This window comes from Seriola aureovittata, chromosome 16 (genome assembly GCF_021018895.1).
Source record: "Seriola aureovittata isolate HTS-2021-v1 ecotype China chromosome 16, ASM2101889v1, whole genome shotgun sequence".
NCBI lineage: Eukaryota > Metazoa > Chordata > Actinopteri > Carangiformes > Carangidae > Seriola > Seriola aureovittata.
Genome location: NC_079379.1, coordinates 25,694,898 through 25,711,863, shown reverse-complemented (window position 1 = coordinate 25,711,863; position 16,966 = coordinate 25,694,898). Strand labels below are relative to the sequence as shown.

Here is a 16,966-nt window from a genome sequence, read left to right as displayed (position 1 = left end):
ATAACTTCCTCCACTACAACAATACTTCACTTTCACCACGATGTTGATGTTTGGCTTTAAAAGGAAACTACAGAAACTTGTGTGAATGCTGCAGTAACTGACTCACTCACAGTAACAGTGAAAATCTTTCTGTTTAACAGGAACAACTGCAGAAAATTGCACCACTTTGATAACCACAGATTGGAGGGAAAGTTAATTTAATCTCTCCAATAACATGATTACACTCATTAGAAGCACATTTCATTTTCCATGTTATCACCAAAGCCTTTTTCATAGCGTTCCTCAGCTGAGCCTTCAGGCCTGTTGGTGGAGAAGAGGTGTTGGTCAACATGGCTGCTGCTGTGTGGATATATGTGTGTTCAGGGTGATTGACAGGCCTCTCCTCTCAGCCTCCGGCTCTGACTCACTTTATCACTCCCTCCTTTGCAGTGAACCGCACAGTCCTCTAAGCTCCTGGCGCCTGCTGCCTATTTACCTACTAAAATGCACCTTAGCTCATTTCTGTGATGGCTGGAGCTGATGTGTCAGAAAAAAACACCTCAAGGTATCAAAGGCTCATCCAGCATATAATTACTCTCTGTCTCCTGCAGGGATGATCTGGTCTGAGATGCTGGAACCAGTTAAACAGTTGAATAAACAGGAACATTTTCCCTCCTGTATCAGGTCACGGAGACTTCATTTAATGAAGCATCACTCTGTTTGAATGCTAAATTAATCAGACAAGCTCACTTGACCTTTACAGAAAATGGCCAAAATCACAACCTCTGGATAAACAGAGAACAGTTAAAGTCAGCAAATTGCCTCAGTAATGTCTGTAAGCAATATGTAGCCCTACGCTACCATAAGCTAATATGGCTAATGTTAGCCAATCTTATGGCTAAAGTTAGATAACATCAGCTAACATTAACTACCATGACTTCTGTTAGGGTTAGGGTAACATCCATGTTTGTAGCTAGCTAATATCAGATAACATTAGCTAACTAAGGTCAGTTGCTTGTACTGGCTAAAATTAGCTAACATCAGCTATCATTAGCACAATATGTTAGCCACTGTTAACTAACATCTAGCTTCTTATCATACCTTAGCTGATGTCAGCTAACATCCAGTTGCTTATGTGAACTAAAGTCCCAAGTAGAGAAGAGTTAGCAAAACTGAAGCAAAATATATCTTTGTTTAGCTAACATCAGGTACCCTAATTTAATGTGGCTGCCATGCTGATCTCAGTCAGTTATAGTAGCTAATGTGAGCTAATATCCAGTTACTTGTGGTAGCTGATGTTAGCCAACAGACCCTTATGTTAGCTAATGTTAGCTAAAATACAGTCGTTTATAGTAGTTAATATTCACTGATGTTAGCTAATGTTAGGCAACAGTAACTTATGTCAGATAATGTCAGTTGGCATTCAGTTGCTTATGGCAACTTATGTTAGCTAATGGTAGCTAATGTTATCCAATTGTCGCATTATGTTAGCTAATGTTTGCTAACTCAGCTATCATGTTTGCACCTAAACCACCTGTTTAAAAGACTGTGACAGTCTTTGAGCCCTGAAACATTCATGCTAAGGTAAGTTATTCCTCCGTTTTTTAAATGAATAAATGATCAATTAAGATAATTTATCCAGATAATTATTCTGTATGTATCAGAGTTAAAGACTCACTAGGAAACTGGTTCTTTCTTCTATTGTAGGCTTTATTTACTAGGGCAGTCTGAGATCCTTTAACTGATCTAGACAATAAATAACACACACACACACACACACACATACATACATACATAAATAGGCTATATAGCCATTATATATAACAGACTCACAGCTTGGAGGATTGTACATTACTGTAAATGACCAAAGCCAAGTGCAATGGTTTAGTCAGTGACTGTGTGCAGCATTTAAAATGGAGAAAAACAACTTTGCGCTGGGCTCCACCAAAATTTAAAAAACAGCTCTGTGCTTTTTTCTGTTTGCTTTTCCACAAGTTGTTCCCACATTCACATTCGCTGCCCTTCTGTGGCTTAGACTGGCTCTGCTACACACAATGTGCCAATATACAAGTAATATGGGAGCTCTGCACAAAAACACTACCCTGCTCTGTGGTGAGCGCCAGGCCCGGCACACCCTGTCCTCTTTTCACATCACAGACCCACAATCTCTCTGATGAGAGTCGTGGCAGACTGCAGGATAACAGCTCACCGTGTAAATGCATAAATGTCACGTCCTATCACATCTAATACCCATACTCCCCAGTGCAGGACACGCCCACCAGAGCTGATGTTACGTTTTAAATCTGCTCTGAGCCCAAAGAACCGTTTCCAGAGGTCAGGGACCGGTCTCCATTTTCTGTCTTTGTATAAACTCACTACATTTTCTGCCCCTCTATCTGTTCTCTACCTCAGTATCTGGAGAGTATTACTGTGTGTCGATATGTAAATCACCAGTAATGAGAGTTTTCAGTGAGACTTTATCCTGCAACAACATCTTCTTTTTTTCTCTTACTTCAGGAGTCATAGTGGAGAAGTATTTATCAGTTTATCAGGAATCAGTCTGAAACTCTAATCACATAAAAGATGGAGGCCAAAATCCTTTGAGAAATGTAGAAATGTAGGACTGGAACATTTAGTCCCTTAATCATCTATTATTAAACCAAACATTTGCTCCTTCCAGCCTCTCAAATGTCAGGATTTGCTGCATTTTCTATTTTATATCTTTGTAAACTGAATCTTTTGAGGTTGTAGACTATGGCTCAGACATAACACCCAACCGTGAGATGTCACAGTGACCTGTCACAACGTCTTTTTCTTTTTTTACATGTTATCGACCAAAAAGGGACAAGTCGTGTCCCACAGAGAGTCAACTGTCCACGTCAGTCCTCAAGTCCTGAAAGAGTTCATCCTCTCTACTGAAGGAATCAGTGAAATCAGCTGCTGCAGCCTTTGCTTGTAATGTGACCTGATCGCTCTGCATGGATCACTCACTGAGACTCACTGGTACTAAAAGCAGGTAGCTGTGTTTGGTGTTCCTCACCTTGCTTGGTGTGCTGTCAGCAGATAGAGAACTCCTCGGTGGGACTTGGTAGACCTCTTGTCCAGGAGGAACCTGGTACAGCCCCTGAGACCCTGATCCGGTCTTCTGCTGATAGCTCTGAGGAGGAGACTGGGCGGCGGCAGCGGCCGGCGACTGAGCGTCGAACATAGGTCCGATCAGCAGTTTGAGGCGGTTGCCAGGGGCAATGCCTTGGCGGCCGTGCAGGGAGCAGAGCCACCAGCCCTCCAGGCCTCCGGTGTTCTGCTCGATCACCGTCAGGATGTCTCCTTTACGGAAGGCCAGCTCCTCCGGAGACTCCGGCACGTTGTCGTACAAAGCTTTGGCCATCAGGTTCTGCAGAGAGAGAGCGAGGGGGCGGGGGATGGGAGTGTTATAATAACCGAATAAAAACAAACAACTTTTACTTTCTGTCGTATTGTTTTTCAGGTTGGAGTAAATCTTATGGAGGGAACAGGTTCATTTTATAAAATCTCTTGTTTGAGGGAGTTCAGGGTCTGAAGCTCATCCTCTGACCTGCTGACAGAAACATTTGCTCTTTTTAATTGTTTAATTCCTCAGTTAATTCACCTTATGAGAAAATGGGCCCCTGGACGTAGACAAGTAAAAGGCCCCCAGTTATTTTGTCAGTCTTTAACTGGTATGATGTATTAAATTACATTTTTTGTTCTATTTTATTTTATTTTTGATTTTACTGAATTGAATTCTTTGTAGTATGAAAAGTGTTTTAAATGTCTTAAATTGCTCCCCGTGCAAGTGTGGGTTCTCTCCGGGTTCTCCGGCTTCCTCCCACAGTCCAAAGACATGCAAAATGGGGACTAGGCTAATTGGATACTCTAAATTGACCATAGGTGTGGCTGTGAGTTTGAATGGTTGTCTGTCTCTGTGTTTGCCCTGCGATGGACTGGCGACCTGTCCAGGGTGTACCCCGCCTCTCGCCCGAAAAGATGCTGGGATAGGCTCCAGCCCCCCCGCGACCCTACTAGAGGATAAGCGGTAGAAAATGGATGGATGTCTTAAATTGAATTTGGGGGACACTGTAGAAACCCTGGAGTTAAACTGATACCATTTTCATGTCTTTACGCTGAAAATGAAGCTCAGCGATTAGCTTAGCTTATTTTAGCAGACTGGAAAAAGGAAGCAGGAGCTTGGCTTTATGCTTAGCTAAGCTAACTCCGCTGCTGCTGCAGGGCTCAGTTTTCTAAAGAGAGGCCGAGGGATAATGACTCCAACCACAGATTGTGGAGATAGAAAAGCCCTGGAGTGTGGCACTTGTGTGTCTGAGCAGGGCATTTAAGACTAATTGCCTCAGTAAATGCATCAGTCTTTTCCTGTTAGCCTTCAGTTAGTTAACTGAGCATGAATTCTCCTTTTCAGCAGCTTGATGCTCCCACAGCTTTAACTCCTGGGAGCAGTTCTGCACCCTCAGCCATGCATGCTCTATAAACACAATTAGGCAATAAGTGCCTTGCTCAAGGGCACCTTCAGACTGGGTGCTGCGACAGAGGAGAGTGTTTGTTGTTCAGTTTTCTCATCTTGTCTTTGTTTCATGTGAATGACCTTGTTTCATTTATTTCTGCAGCAGCAGCAGCCGAACGAGCCTCGTCAAGAAAAATCTGTTTGTTCAGTTACTGAGTCTGAATAAAAAAATCAAAAATGTTTTATAATGAAGCTACAGACACTGAACCAGTTAAACACTGATATGAAACACTAAGACATTGAAGTAAATATCCTCAGCTATTTATTAACTTAACTTCATTAATAATATGACTAGATTTATTATTATTACTATTTATTCTTTTGCCTTCTTCTATTTGTATTATTTATATTTTATCTTCGTTTGTGTTTAAGGTTTCGTGTTTAATTTAATTCCATAAGTAACTAAAGCAAATTTCACTCTTCATGGTCTTTACCATTGAACATTTCTTCTAAATAATAATAATAATAATAATAATAATAATAATAATAATAATAATGATAATAATAAAGAGATTGTTGTCCTGTCACTCATGTTCTGAGTTTCAGATGGAGTTTAAAACAGAAAACAGGATTTCAGCTTCACTGCAGCTGATTTTTCTCTTCATGTGATCCTGCAGCATCGTGACCCGGACTGAACTCTCATATCTGATGGAATGAGCTGAAGATCAAACTGGATTTTAATCAGGCGACACACAACATGCTCATGTTGATCAAACTGAAATCTTTCCTACAGACTGAGGATGATCAGAAACAAGGGCAGAAAAATGGCAAAGAGACATAAACGTAAACTGTAGTGTAGTAGTGAGGTGTGCATAGGTGCACAGGTGTGAATGAGCCTGATGACACTGTAAAATGTCTCCATCTCTCTCTGCTGTTAGAAAGAACTCAAAACAGCAGCTGCTACTAAAATATGTTTAAACTTGTATTAACTGAAAGGCTGGTTACTCTTCTTCTTATTATTTTTGCTGATTAAATTCATGTTTGGACTGATGGGGCAGATGTTCTGGACCATTACGTTTTTCTTTTTAGGGTTTTGGGATTAATGTCTCTTGCAGCTGAAGTTGTGTTGTGGACCTGCAGTGACTCGACTCTTCTCACAAGCTTCCCAAGCAGACTGGGGTTTCCCCATGTTCACCCATTTGTATGTTTTTACTTCTATTTCTGATTCTAGTGAAATAAATGAAATGAAATGTTAACACATACACAAAGGAACAGTCAGTTTCACTCCATGTTATTAGCAGTAACTCACTGTGGGAATCAGGAAGCCCACTTTGGTCTGAGGCGTTCGTGAACCTGGGCTGGCCTTCCTCTTTCTAACCGGCCTGAACTCAGACAGTTCCTATGTGAAACTCTCTGTTAGTAACATAGTTATCTCCCACTGCGGCCCCGCCCCCTGCCTATTGTTCCAGTGCACTGAGGCCATTAGCCAGAAAACCCCCGTCACACAATCACAACCCCCCCACCACCACCACCAACCAGCCAACGAGCTGCAACCAGTTTGATTGTGACCCTGGAGGTCAACGCCTCCAGAGGGCGTGAGCCTGGAGTTCACATGTTCAGAGCTGATTATTAAAGTTCGAATATATGAGGAAATACGTCAGCGAGATCAATATATTTTCAATCACAGCTGACACAATTAGTCAGTTAATCAATGAGTCCATTGTCAGAGAACAAGTCAATCTATTCATGTTTTCTGATCTCCCTGTGATATAAACTGAAAATCTTTAGAAGAATCAGAGAATATTTGATTCACTTCAAAGCAGCTGCTGGTTTTTCTTCTGTTGATGAATTAATTGAGTAATTATAGAATCAGATTAAACAGATTAGACATCAATAGTAAGGCAGACTGTAGCTGATGAGACTGAGTTTCAAACCAAAGAGAAAACTAAGAAAATGGATGACTGTCATGAACGCTGTTAAATCAGAACAGATCTGTTAATCTGAACTTCCTGGATGAGGCCTGTTGTCGTGGTTACCTGCTTCCTGCTTGAAGCTCAGGTGAAATTAAATCACCTGTCACTGCGACTCCTCCTCTGTCTCAATACACTGATCACATGAAGAAGGTCCAGAGAAGCAGCTGCTGATTTCAGCTTCGCTTCACTGAGACCAGAGAGAAGGTGAAGAGAAGCTGTGACCTCACATCCGTCCTCTGATGAACACCTGAACCTTCAACAAGCTTCACTGCAGAGACACTGCCTCCACTCTGAGTCCTGAGCTGGTTCATCACAGTAACAGCTGCAGAAGCTCAGACCAGAGAAACAGAAAACATCCAGAGACAAATGTTTCCGGGGGACAGTAGAAAGTGACGGACAGTAGTTCTTCCTGTTGTCGTGACTCATTTCTAAGGGTTTTCTTTCATAAATGTTGAACTTGTGTTGGAAAGATTTTTTATTCTTTTTGCATTTGTTTGACACAGTAAACTGAGCTTCAGGGCCACCGTACAAATGAGTCTCTGTTAATGTAGTGTATTAAAGTCTGTTGAGCAGGAAGTGAAACAGAGAAATGTGCAGTATGTCATTAATGTCCGTCTGTCAGTGACTCAACAGAAGGACCCCAGTCTGAGGTCCGTTTGTCCGAGCTGCAGTCCAAACTTCAAGATGATGTTCACTTTAAGATAACAGAAGAAAAACAGCTGTCACGTGTAAGAGACAGGAAATTGAAATATTCACAATTTTTACTTGAAATGTGACTGAAACAATAAATCTACTATCAGAAGAGATATTGATCATTTCTGTTGATCGATTAACTGATTCGTCTTCTAATGTTTCAGCTCTAAAGATGTGAAAGATGAAGTTTAAATCATTTTGATCTAAAACAGGAAGATATTTAACAAACAACCCTGACAACATCAGGTAACATCTGGCTTGGAGACACTCTCATGGCCTTGTATGTTTTTGTCATTAAAAGGTGTAAAGTTTAAACTGTTCAGATTCACACCTGGAGCCTGAAGCCCCAGCTGACTGCCCCCCCCCCCCCCCCCCCCCCCCCCCCCACTCTGAACCCCTCCCTATGACTCACACACCTCTACATCAACACTTTTTTCCAGCAATGTCTCGCCTGAACACAAACACACGTCCTCTCTGTGGAGAGCTGACCGCTCCAAAAATAAAAGGCACCTTACGTAACTTCTCCTGCTGAAAGCTCCACCTCTGCCCCCCCCTTCACAGCTCTCTGGGAGGTTCTGCCTCTGCCTCTGTTACACATCAATCTAATAATACTGAAGGCGGCTCACAAACACTCCCTGCTACTGCAGCCACGCAGCAGAAACCCCGTCTCCATGGCGACGGGATCCGTCCCGCTTTCAGAGACCAGGATGTTTTCAAACTGCTCCCAAAACAAAGTGGTACACTCCGACTGTGAGACCATCAGCCTCTGCGGCGGGCCGTACCACCGTCCCACGTGTCCCGGGGGGGTTCATACTCACTCCTCTGGCCTCGTTTCACAGGGTTAAATATAGAAAATAATTATAGTAATGACGATAATGAGGACCTGATGACTTCTACCCGTCGCTCCTCAGAGTGCGGCTGCAGGTGAGAGCCAGTTCACATAAATGGGCCGAGTGAGGGGTTCTGGAGAGAGGAGGCTCATGGGAAATGGCTCAGAGCTCAGAGTCCATGATGGTCATTTCTTCATCTGATTACACACCTGTGTATTAGCTACACAGAGAGACTTGTGTTTGTGGTCAAAGGTTCATGTCACAAGTTTAGAGATTTTATTTTACACACACACACAGCTGTTTCACAGTGATCGATATCTTACGTCAGCAGTAGATCAATAGAGTTGTAACTGTGTCCACTGACCAGTTATTTCAGATCACAGCATTGATCGTTAGTTTGTTCTTGTTTTGTGATGATTGTTTAAAGTCAAACACACAGGCTCCATTGATTCTGTATGACTAAATAAAACCTCAGTGTAAACACGACGGCCTCCACCTTCATCTCATCTGATTGACGAGCTACAGCAGCAGGATGGAAACTGACAGGAAGTCGACCGCACTACAACTGAACCACTGGTGTTCAAACGTCTCAGGATGTAGAGTCAGTGAATCTTACTAAACTAAAATAAAGATGGAAATCTGAGTTCCTTTTAATGGTGTTCCTCTATAACTGCTTCCTGCTAAGACTCATGTCAAGCGGATCAGTCAACTGTTGTTCCTTGTTCTATGATATCTTTGGATTTTAGACTGATGGTCAGACAACATTAGATTAATGAAGACGTTTTTAAACTGTGAGGGAGTTTTCAGAGGGAGAGAGGTGAGGTGAAGGGGCGGGTCAACGCAGATGATCTAAAAACAACAGGAAGTTAATTATTGTAGTTTGGCCCAGTTATCAACAGCAGCAGTTCAGGTAGACTGATTAAAACACTAAAACACTGAGTCTGACTGCAGCAGTTTGTGTCACAGACTTGAGAAACACAAACTTTTAGATTCACTGTGACTTTCAGAGGAGATCAATATCTCTGATGTAAATAAACTGTAATAAGAGATCGGAGTGAAAGATGCTGCAGATCTGAAAATCCTCAGGTGTTTCCTTCACTATCACAGTGAGTCTTTGACAGTCGGTTCACAGGAAAACAACAAACAGGAACTGCTGATTGTTGTCATGTGTGATCAATGTTCCTTAAAGGTTTGAAGAAGTTCTGTTCAGTGACTGTGTGTCATGATCCAGTATCCATCAGAACCTATTGTCATCTCTGTTCCTTTCCTTCCTGTCAGATACACAGTGTCTCTGACTTTTCTCTTTTGTTGAATCACTAAAGCTCGTCAACCTTTTTTACTTCTTAATAACATGAGTTTCCTCCTCCTTCAGCTCCTCCTCCAGCTCCGCCTCCTCATTCATCACAGCTTTTATTTTTTTACCGTCACATAAACTAGGATGTAACCTGACATGACGCCCTCCTCAGTTTCCCTCCACTCCTCAGCCTGCAGCACTTCCTGCCTCCAGGCTACGACAGACCTGGTCCCGGACTCCCTCGCTCCGGTCCTGAATCCAGCTACAGCCTATAATTAGACGTGAAGCCACACTGCACATATGAGTGTCTGAGAGCTGGGGAGGTTTATTGTGTAATGCTGCCTCTCATATTCTGCCAAGTCATTCTGTGTCAGTGTGAAGCAGCAGAAGAGACGTGTCCTTCAAACTCGTGTGTCCACGCTGAGTGTACATGAATCCCTGAGGGGCTGTGTTTAGCTGCTGACCTCTGACCTCTGACAGTTTACTGAACATAAAGGAGTCGAGAACCAATCAGAGACACAAAACGACGACGCGATGATGTTCATGGAGTCCGCCAAACAGACAGAGACCATGTGGATTATCTCCAAACACTGATGCCAAACGAGGGTACGTGAGCGCATCGTGGTAACCCCCCAGAGACGAGAGCTAATCCCTCCAAGGGCCAATAGCCAAGATGTGAAATATGTTTCATGATATCTGTGCGGGGCCACACTGAAAGGTTTTACATATAGAATAACTAATGAGGGGGAGATTCACTCCTCTGTCCCTCTGATTTCACGCTACGCAAGAAAGAGACCAACAACAGAGGCGGCCATCTTTGAAACATGAAGCTGTCTGACATGAAAGGGACGCCTCTGTTCATTAGAGGGAAACATTCATCATCTTTAACACTCTACCCACGATGCACTCTGCTTCCAGTTTTATATTGTGATGAAGGCTGCAGCTGACACGTATTCTCAATCAATTCATTAAGTGAGTTTTTTTTTTCATTAATCATTTGCTCTATAAAATGTCGGAAAAGTTTGAAAAATGCCCAAGAAAAGCTCCAGAACCCAGACAGAAATATATCAATGTTCGTTCCCTCCGATAAAACGTCCAGAACACAAAGATATTCAAGTTTCAATGTGTAAATCAGAGAAAAACTGATTATAGAGAGATCATCAGAAAGACCAGAATATTTGGAATTTTTGCTTCAAAACGACTTAAAGGATTCAATTAACTACAAAAAGCTTTAATGACAAAAAACATCTCAAATGACTTGAAACATCGACAGTAACTTCAGATTTTTGTACCTTTCTATTTGTTTTGTCTCATTTATCAGAGAATTACTTCAGCCAGAGGTCAAACATGGAAATGTTTAAATGTACTGTTGCTGACTCTCTCTCTCTCTCTCTCTCTCTCATGAACACACAGTGTCTGCCCCCCCCCCCCCCCCCTACACCCACCGTTTTCAAATGTTAATGGCTGGCTCACGGTGCAAGGGGCGCAGCGGGTGGAGGGCTGGTTTTTTTTTTTGGGTGGGGGGGTTCACTATTCACTCTGGCTGGGGGAGAAGCTCTTCATGCTCACTGGGAATCTTTCACAGGAGTAAAAAAACTGAAGCAATGTTACAGGATGAAAACACCAGAGGAATAATAACAATACTAATAATATCAATAGAAATAATAATAATATTAACAATAATAACAACAATAATAATAAAGAGTCTGTGTTGGATTCAGTCTAAAATATTCAGATAGAAAACCACTGAATGCAAAAAAACTCTTCACTGTGTAAAAACTTGCAGAGGAAACAAGCCGAGGAGTTTTTCACCCCCCCCCACAACCAAACATGCTAACTGTGCCCCTCTGCAGACCCACTAACCATGTGAAGAGGCACCTTGAAAGAATCATGAGCATCTTCTGAACAACGATCATTAGACTGCTCTCATTCTCACGCCCCCCCCGCCCCCCCACAATACACCAAACTCTATTTGCCCTCTCGTTCCCCCACAACTTCCTCTCTCTTTCATTTTCTGCAGCTCTTTCAGCATCACAGACCCCCCCCCCCCCCCCTTCAGAACAATGTCTCCTCCAGCTCCCTTTGCTCTTGGACCAGAGCCTGGAACCTGAACCCATAAAAACACACACACACACACACACACACACACACACACACACACACACACACACACACACACACACAACTCCTCTCTGTGGTTGTGAAGCTATTTCTGCAGCAGTTACGTCAGACATGAAGGAATGACTGAAGTTTTTGGGAGAGAAAGAACGTTTTCCTCTGAAAAGTGTCACAACACTTTAAAGGAAAAGACTCGCCTTCAGAGTTACTGATAAATCCTCTGATATTACTTTATAAGGTATATTGATATCAGACTATAGATCACCTGATCAGTAACAAACTTCTGTAAAGAAAAACCCAAAGAATTTAAGTTTGTCAACAGCTGATTTAGCCCAGTTTGTTTTTTAAATTCAATTCTTCAACAAAACAAATCTAACAAGTCATTATATATAGGCACACATATATATATATATATATATATATATATATATATACATATATATATCAAGATTGTTGTTTATGGTAACTACAATCTTCTCCTCCTCAACTCAGACTAGTTCCAGGTCACATCTTGTTTATCCAGTCATAGAAAATATAAACCATTAGTGTGACTTTTGTCATAATTGTTGTGAAGACAACAATGGTTAAAAAGTGTTTTGTGAGGTCACACTGAACTTGACCTTTGACCTTTAACAACCAAAATCTAATCAGTTCATCCTTGAGCCCTGATGAATGTTTGTGCCAAATTTGAAGAAGTTCAGTCAAAGTGTTACTGAGATATCGTGTCCATGAGAATGAGATGGACGGACAACCTGAAAACAAAATGGCTGCCGCCGGGTGGAGGAATAAAAATAACAATCAGCTGCTATTTTCACTTTGGTTTTTTAAACTTATTTGCCTCAAACTTTAAGCTTTGTTCTTATTTGTTTTCAGACAGAGTCGGATGAGAAGATTGAACCACTCTCGTGTCTGTACGTTAAATATGAAGCTACAGCCAGCAGCTGGTTAGCTTAGCTTAGCATAAAGACTGGAAACAGAGGGGAACTGCTAACTTGGCTCTGTTTAGCCTCCCAGCACCCTTAAAGCTAAAAAATTAACATGTTACATCACATTTGTTTACTCCATAGAAAATCATATTTTCATTTATGCTACGCTAAAGCTAAATTAAGCTATGCTAACCAGCTGCTGACTGTAGCCTCATGTTTAATGAAGCAGTTTTTTACTGATTAAACAAACGAGATGTAAAAACATTAATGCGTGAGCTGGATTCTGTTACGTCTGGACAGAGGCAGGTCACCTGTTCATCAGTCCTCTCACCTGACTCTCACTGATATAATGTTCGCCATCTGCAATGTATGTCAACAGAGTGATCTTCCCTCCTCTCCACAGGGGACACACCTGTAAATCCCTCCTCCCTCCTCACAAACACAGGATCAGGAGGATGAGGACTTCCTCTTTGTCTCAAACCCCATCACCTCCTGAGTTCTAGTGTTCCTCTTGTGTCTTCTTCTTCATCTTCAATTTAAACTGTATTCCCTTCTTTCTTGTTTGTGATTATGGTGTGATTGAATATTGTTTATATTTGTTGTTCTATTTGTTAATTAATGAAGTAAGGCTAATTATTATTTGAAAAATTAATGATTTAAAGGCCAGATCTCCAGATCTTGGATTTGTTGTTTAGAACCATGAGAATCTGGAAATCATCATCCCTGTAAATCAACAGAAACACTGATTGAAATCTTCGTTTCCTGGTGGCTCCAGCTAGAACCTTAAGTACAGAACAAAACGTGTCTTCTAACCATTACGAGGCCTCGTTCACCGCCTGGTTTCCCAAGATTCTTTGCTCTCCCTGCCACCTCCCTTCTCCCTCCTGTGTTACATAATGCAGATCTGTTTATCAGGTTTCTTTTTTCTCCCTATCTCACCTGAACGTGTTGAAGACAAACACAGAGGTGTTCGACGTCAGAGAGGTCATCACTGAGCAGAGCGCCTCCTACAGATATCACCATGGATACGCTGTGTTGATCACATTAATAACAATAATCAATAACACCGATAAATACAATGATCATGGAGATCCATTCTCTGCCCCTGCTCTCTGGACCTGACCATGCTCTGGATCTGTTCCTGTTCTGGATCTGTTCCTGTTCTGGACCTGCCCATGCTCTGGACCTGCCCATGCTCTGGATCTGTTCCTGTTCTGGATCTGTTCCTGTTCTGGATCTGTTCCTGTTCTGGACCTGCCCATGCTCTGGACCTGACCATGCTCTGGATCTGTTCCTGTTCTGGATCTGTTCCTGTTCTGGATCTGTTCCTGTTCTGGACCTGCCCCTGCTCTGGATCTGTTCCTGCTCTGGATCTGTTCCTGTTCTGGATCTGTTCCTGTTCTGGATCTGTTCCTGTTCTGGACCTGCCCATGCTCTGGACCTGCCCCTGCTCTGGATCTGTTCCTGCTCTGGATCTGTTCCTGCTCTGGATCTGTTCCTGTTCTGGATCTGTTCCTGTTCTGGATCTGTTCCTGTTCTGGACCTGCCCCTGCTCTGGATCTGTTCCTGTTCTGGACCTGCCCCTGCTCTGGACCTGCCCCTGCTCTGGATCTGTTCCTGTTCTGGACCTGCCCCTGCTCTGGACCTGCCCCTGCTCTGGATCTGTTCCTGTTCTGGACCTGCCCCTGCTCTGGATCTGTTCCTGTTCTGGATCTGTTCCTGTTCTGGACCTGACCCTGCTCTGGATCTGTTACTGTTCTGGACCTGCCCCTGCTCTGGATCTGTTCCTGTTCTGGATCTGTTCCTGTTCTGGACCTGCCCCTGCTCTGGATCTGTTCCTGTTCTGGACCTGCCCATGTTCTGGACCTGCCCATGCTCTGGATCTGTTCCTGCTCTGGATCTGTTCCTGTTCTGGATCTGTTCCTGTTCTGGACCTGCCCCTGCTCTGGATCTGTTCCTGTTCTGGACCTGCCCCTGCTCTGGATCTGTTCCTGTTCTGGACCTGCCCCTGCTCTGGATCTGTTCCTGTTCTGGACCTGCCCCTGCTCTGGATCTGTTCCTGTTCTGGACCTGCCCCTGCTCTGGACCTGCCCCTGCTCTGGATCTGTTCCTGTTCTGGACCTGCCCCTGCTCTGGACCTGCCCCTGCTCTGGATCTGTTCCTGTTCTGGACCTGCCCCTGCTCTGGATCTGTTCCTGTTCTGGACCTGCCCCTGCTCTGGATCTGACCCTGCTCTGGATCTGTTCCTGTTCTGGACCTGCCCCTGCTCTGGACCTGCCCCTGCTCTGGACCTGCCCCTGCTCTGGACCTGCCCCTGTTCTGGACCTGCCCCTGCTCTGGACCTGCCCCTGCTCTGTGGACTGTGTATTTAAAGGACTATGAGTCAGTGAGGACCATGACCCGGACACACCCTCCAGTCTCAACCAGACCTGCTGCAGAGAGACAAGGTTAGGTTGGGGTTAAAACTCTTAAGATTGCTACGAGCGACTCTGGCAGATGGTGACCATGAATGTTAAAAACACTTTTCTTTATTTAAACCATTCATAAAAAGTTAAAAAAGTGTATATCCCCATTTAAAATATAGGAAATAAAAAAAAATAAGAGGATAAAAAGATTAAAATTTTACATAGACAAGGAAACAAGGAGAGGACCTAAGACACAGGAAGGCAGCGGGAGCTCAGTTTCTTTAAAAAAGTCTTCCGACTGTCATGGACTCTAACCCCACTGTTGAATTAAAAGGGTAAGGGACGTTAGCATGACATCCTCCTCAATAAGGGTTAGCCCTAACCCTAACCTCCAGAGAGGAAGACAGATCCAGATTACAATCGAGTCCAGAGTCTGAGCCACGGAGCAGAAAACAGCCAGTTAAAGTGAAAACCTGAATCGCCAAAAACACTTGGAAGAAAAGAGTTTCTGCTTCATCAATGTGGTGAAACAGGATTCAGACTGAAGAACAAGAAGCTGACGAATGAGAAGAATGAAAATAACCCAAATCATGTTAAAAAATCCTCCACAACAATCGACTCCACTGAGGTTAACGAGACACCAGATCAATCACATCCATCATCAGTTCAAAACGTTACCTCCAAATAAACAGTGACACAACAGAGCCACTGATTGGCTACTGGCTGAGGTGAAGACCAATCAGGGACCTCCATTAGTCCAATCAAGACCAGATCAATGAGTTCAGTGATATGATTCATTTATAAGTGACAGAGTCAAATGCCCCAGATACAAGTGGAAATATGACGATAAGTTTATATTATTATTAATTTAATTCTTTCATAAAGGAAACAACAGGTGACCAGAGCTGCAATAATCAATCAATAAGTTGATCAACAGAAGTATCGGTTGATAATCAATTTATTGTTTAGACACTTTTCTCTAATAAAGTGAATCTTTGTGTTTTGTTCTGTTGGTCAAACAAAATCAGACATTTTCAGATTTTCAGATCGATTAACAACTAATCCATCAATCAATGACTAAGAAACATATACTGGATTAATCAATAATTAAGTCTGAACATTTTGAAGTTCCAGGTTTAATTCCGCTTCAGAAAAACACAAAAACATTTTTAAGTATAAAAACAAAATATTTTCTGGTTCCAGCTTCAAAGTTCAGATTTCATGTTTTTGTCATGTGACAATGAGTTAAACATCTGACGTCACTCCTGCCTGTGGGAAACAGTAACAGAGATTTCATTATTATTTTATAGAGAAAATTACTTGATTTAAGGGGGGGGGGCAGTTTGGTAGCATTTTTCCTCTGTTTACGCCCCTGTGATTTAACACACACACACACACACACACACACACACACACACACACTTCAAACATCATCTCGAAACGTGACGGCATCTTTTCTCTTCCCGCCTCTGAAAACTGTCTCCTTTTTAAACCGGTTTAAATTAAACTGTTAAACCGTCCATTGAAATCAGGTAAAAACCGCCATAAACACAAAGAGGAGAAGTTTCAGCTCGTGTCATTCTTCCACGAGACATCTGAACACAAACTCTGACTCGACGCTTCACTTACTTTGTACTTCATGTCGCAGCTTTTCTCTGAGGCTCCGGTCAAAGTGACAAATATCCGTTTTATCGCAGCAAAGAGCGAAACATCTGAAGAGTAACTGGGGAACTGGTTCTGAGCGTTAACCAGCGTTAACCAGCGTTAACCAGCGTTAACCAGCCATCCAGACAAACAGAGGAACAGGCAGTAAGACACAGTCTGAATCACAACCGCTGCTCTCTGCTCTCCGCTCCTCACTGCTGCTCTCCACCGTCACCGTCTGCAACTCATTTACATACACCCTTTGATTGGTCTAAAGAAACCCCCTGTCCCCACCCACTCCTCCTTCACTCCCTCCCTCCTCTGTTGCAAAAGTGACGTCATTGCCTAGCTACAATAGTAGATGAAATCATGTGTATATATGTTTATATTCACATAAAATAAAGCAGTGATTCTGTCACTAACTGATACTGATGAGAGTTAGTATTCATTTATATCATAACTCACAATTACAAAGAGACAAAACAACCACAAAGAGACAAAACAACCACAAAGAGACAAAACAACCACAAAGACACAAAACAACCACAAAGACACAAAACAACCACAAAGAGAATAAACAACTACAAAGAGACAAAACAACCACAAAGAGACAAAACAACCACAAAG

The 16,966-nt window shown here is 42.7% G+C and overlaps 1 protein-coding gene across 1 annotated transcript in view; it reads right to left on the bottom strand.

Moving 5' to 3' along the window:
• Positions 1-16,634, bottom strand: part of nedd9 (neural precursor cell expressed, developmentally down-regulated 9) — a 30,316-nt gene extending 13,682 nt beyond the window's left edge. The window contains 2 exon segments of the mRNA XM_056399474.1: positions 3,020-3,373; positions 16,325-16,634. Of these exon segments, the coding sequence (XP_056255449.1) occupies positions 3,020-3,373; positions 16,325-16,336 (366 nt within the window). The 5' untranslated portion in view covers positions 16,337-16,634.
• Between the last annotated feature and the right edge of the window lie 332 nt (positions 16,635-16,966).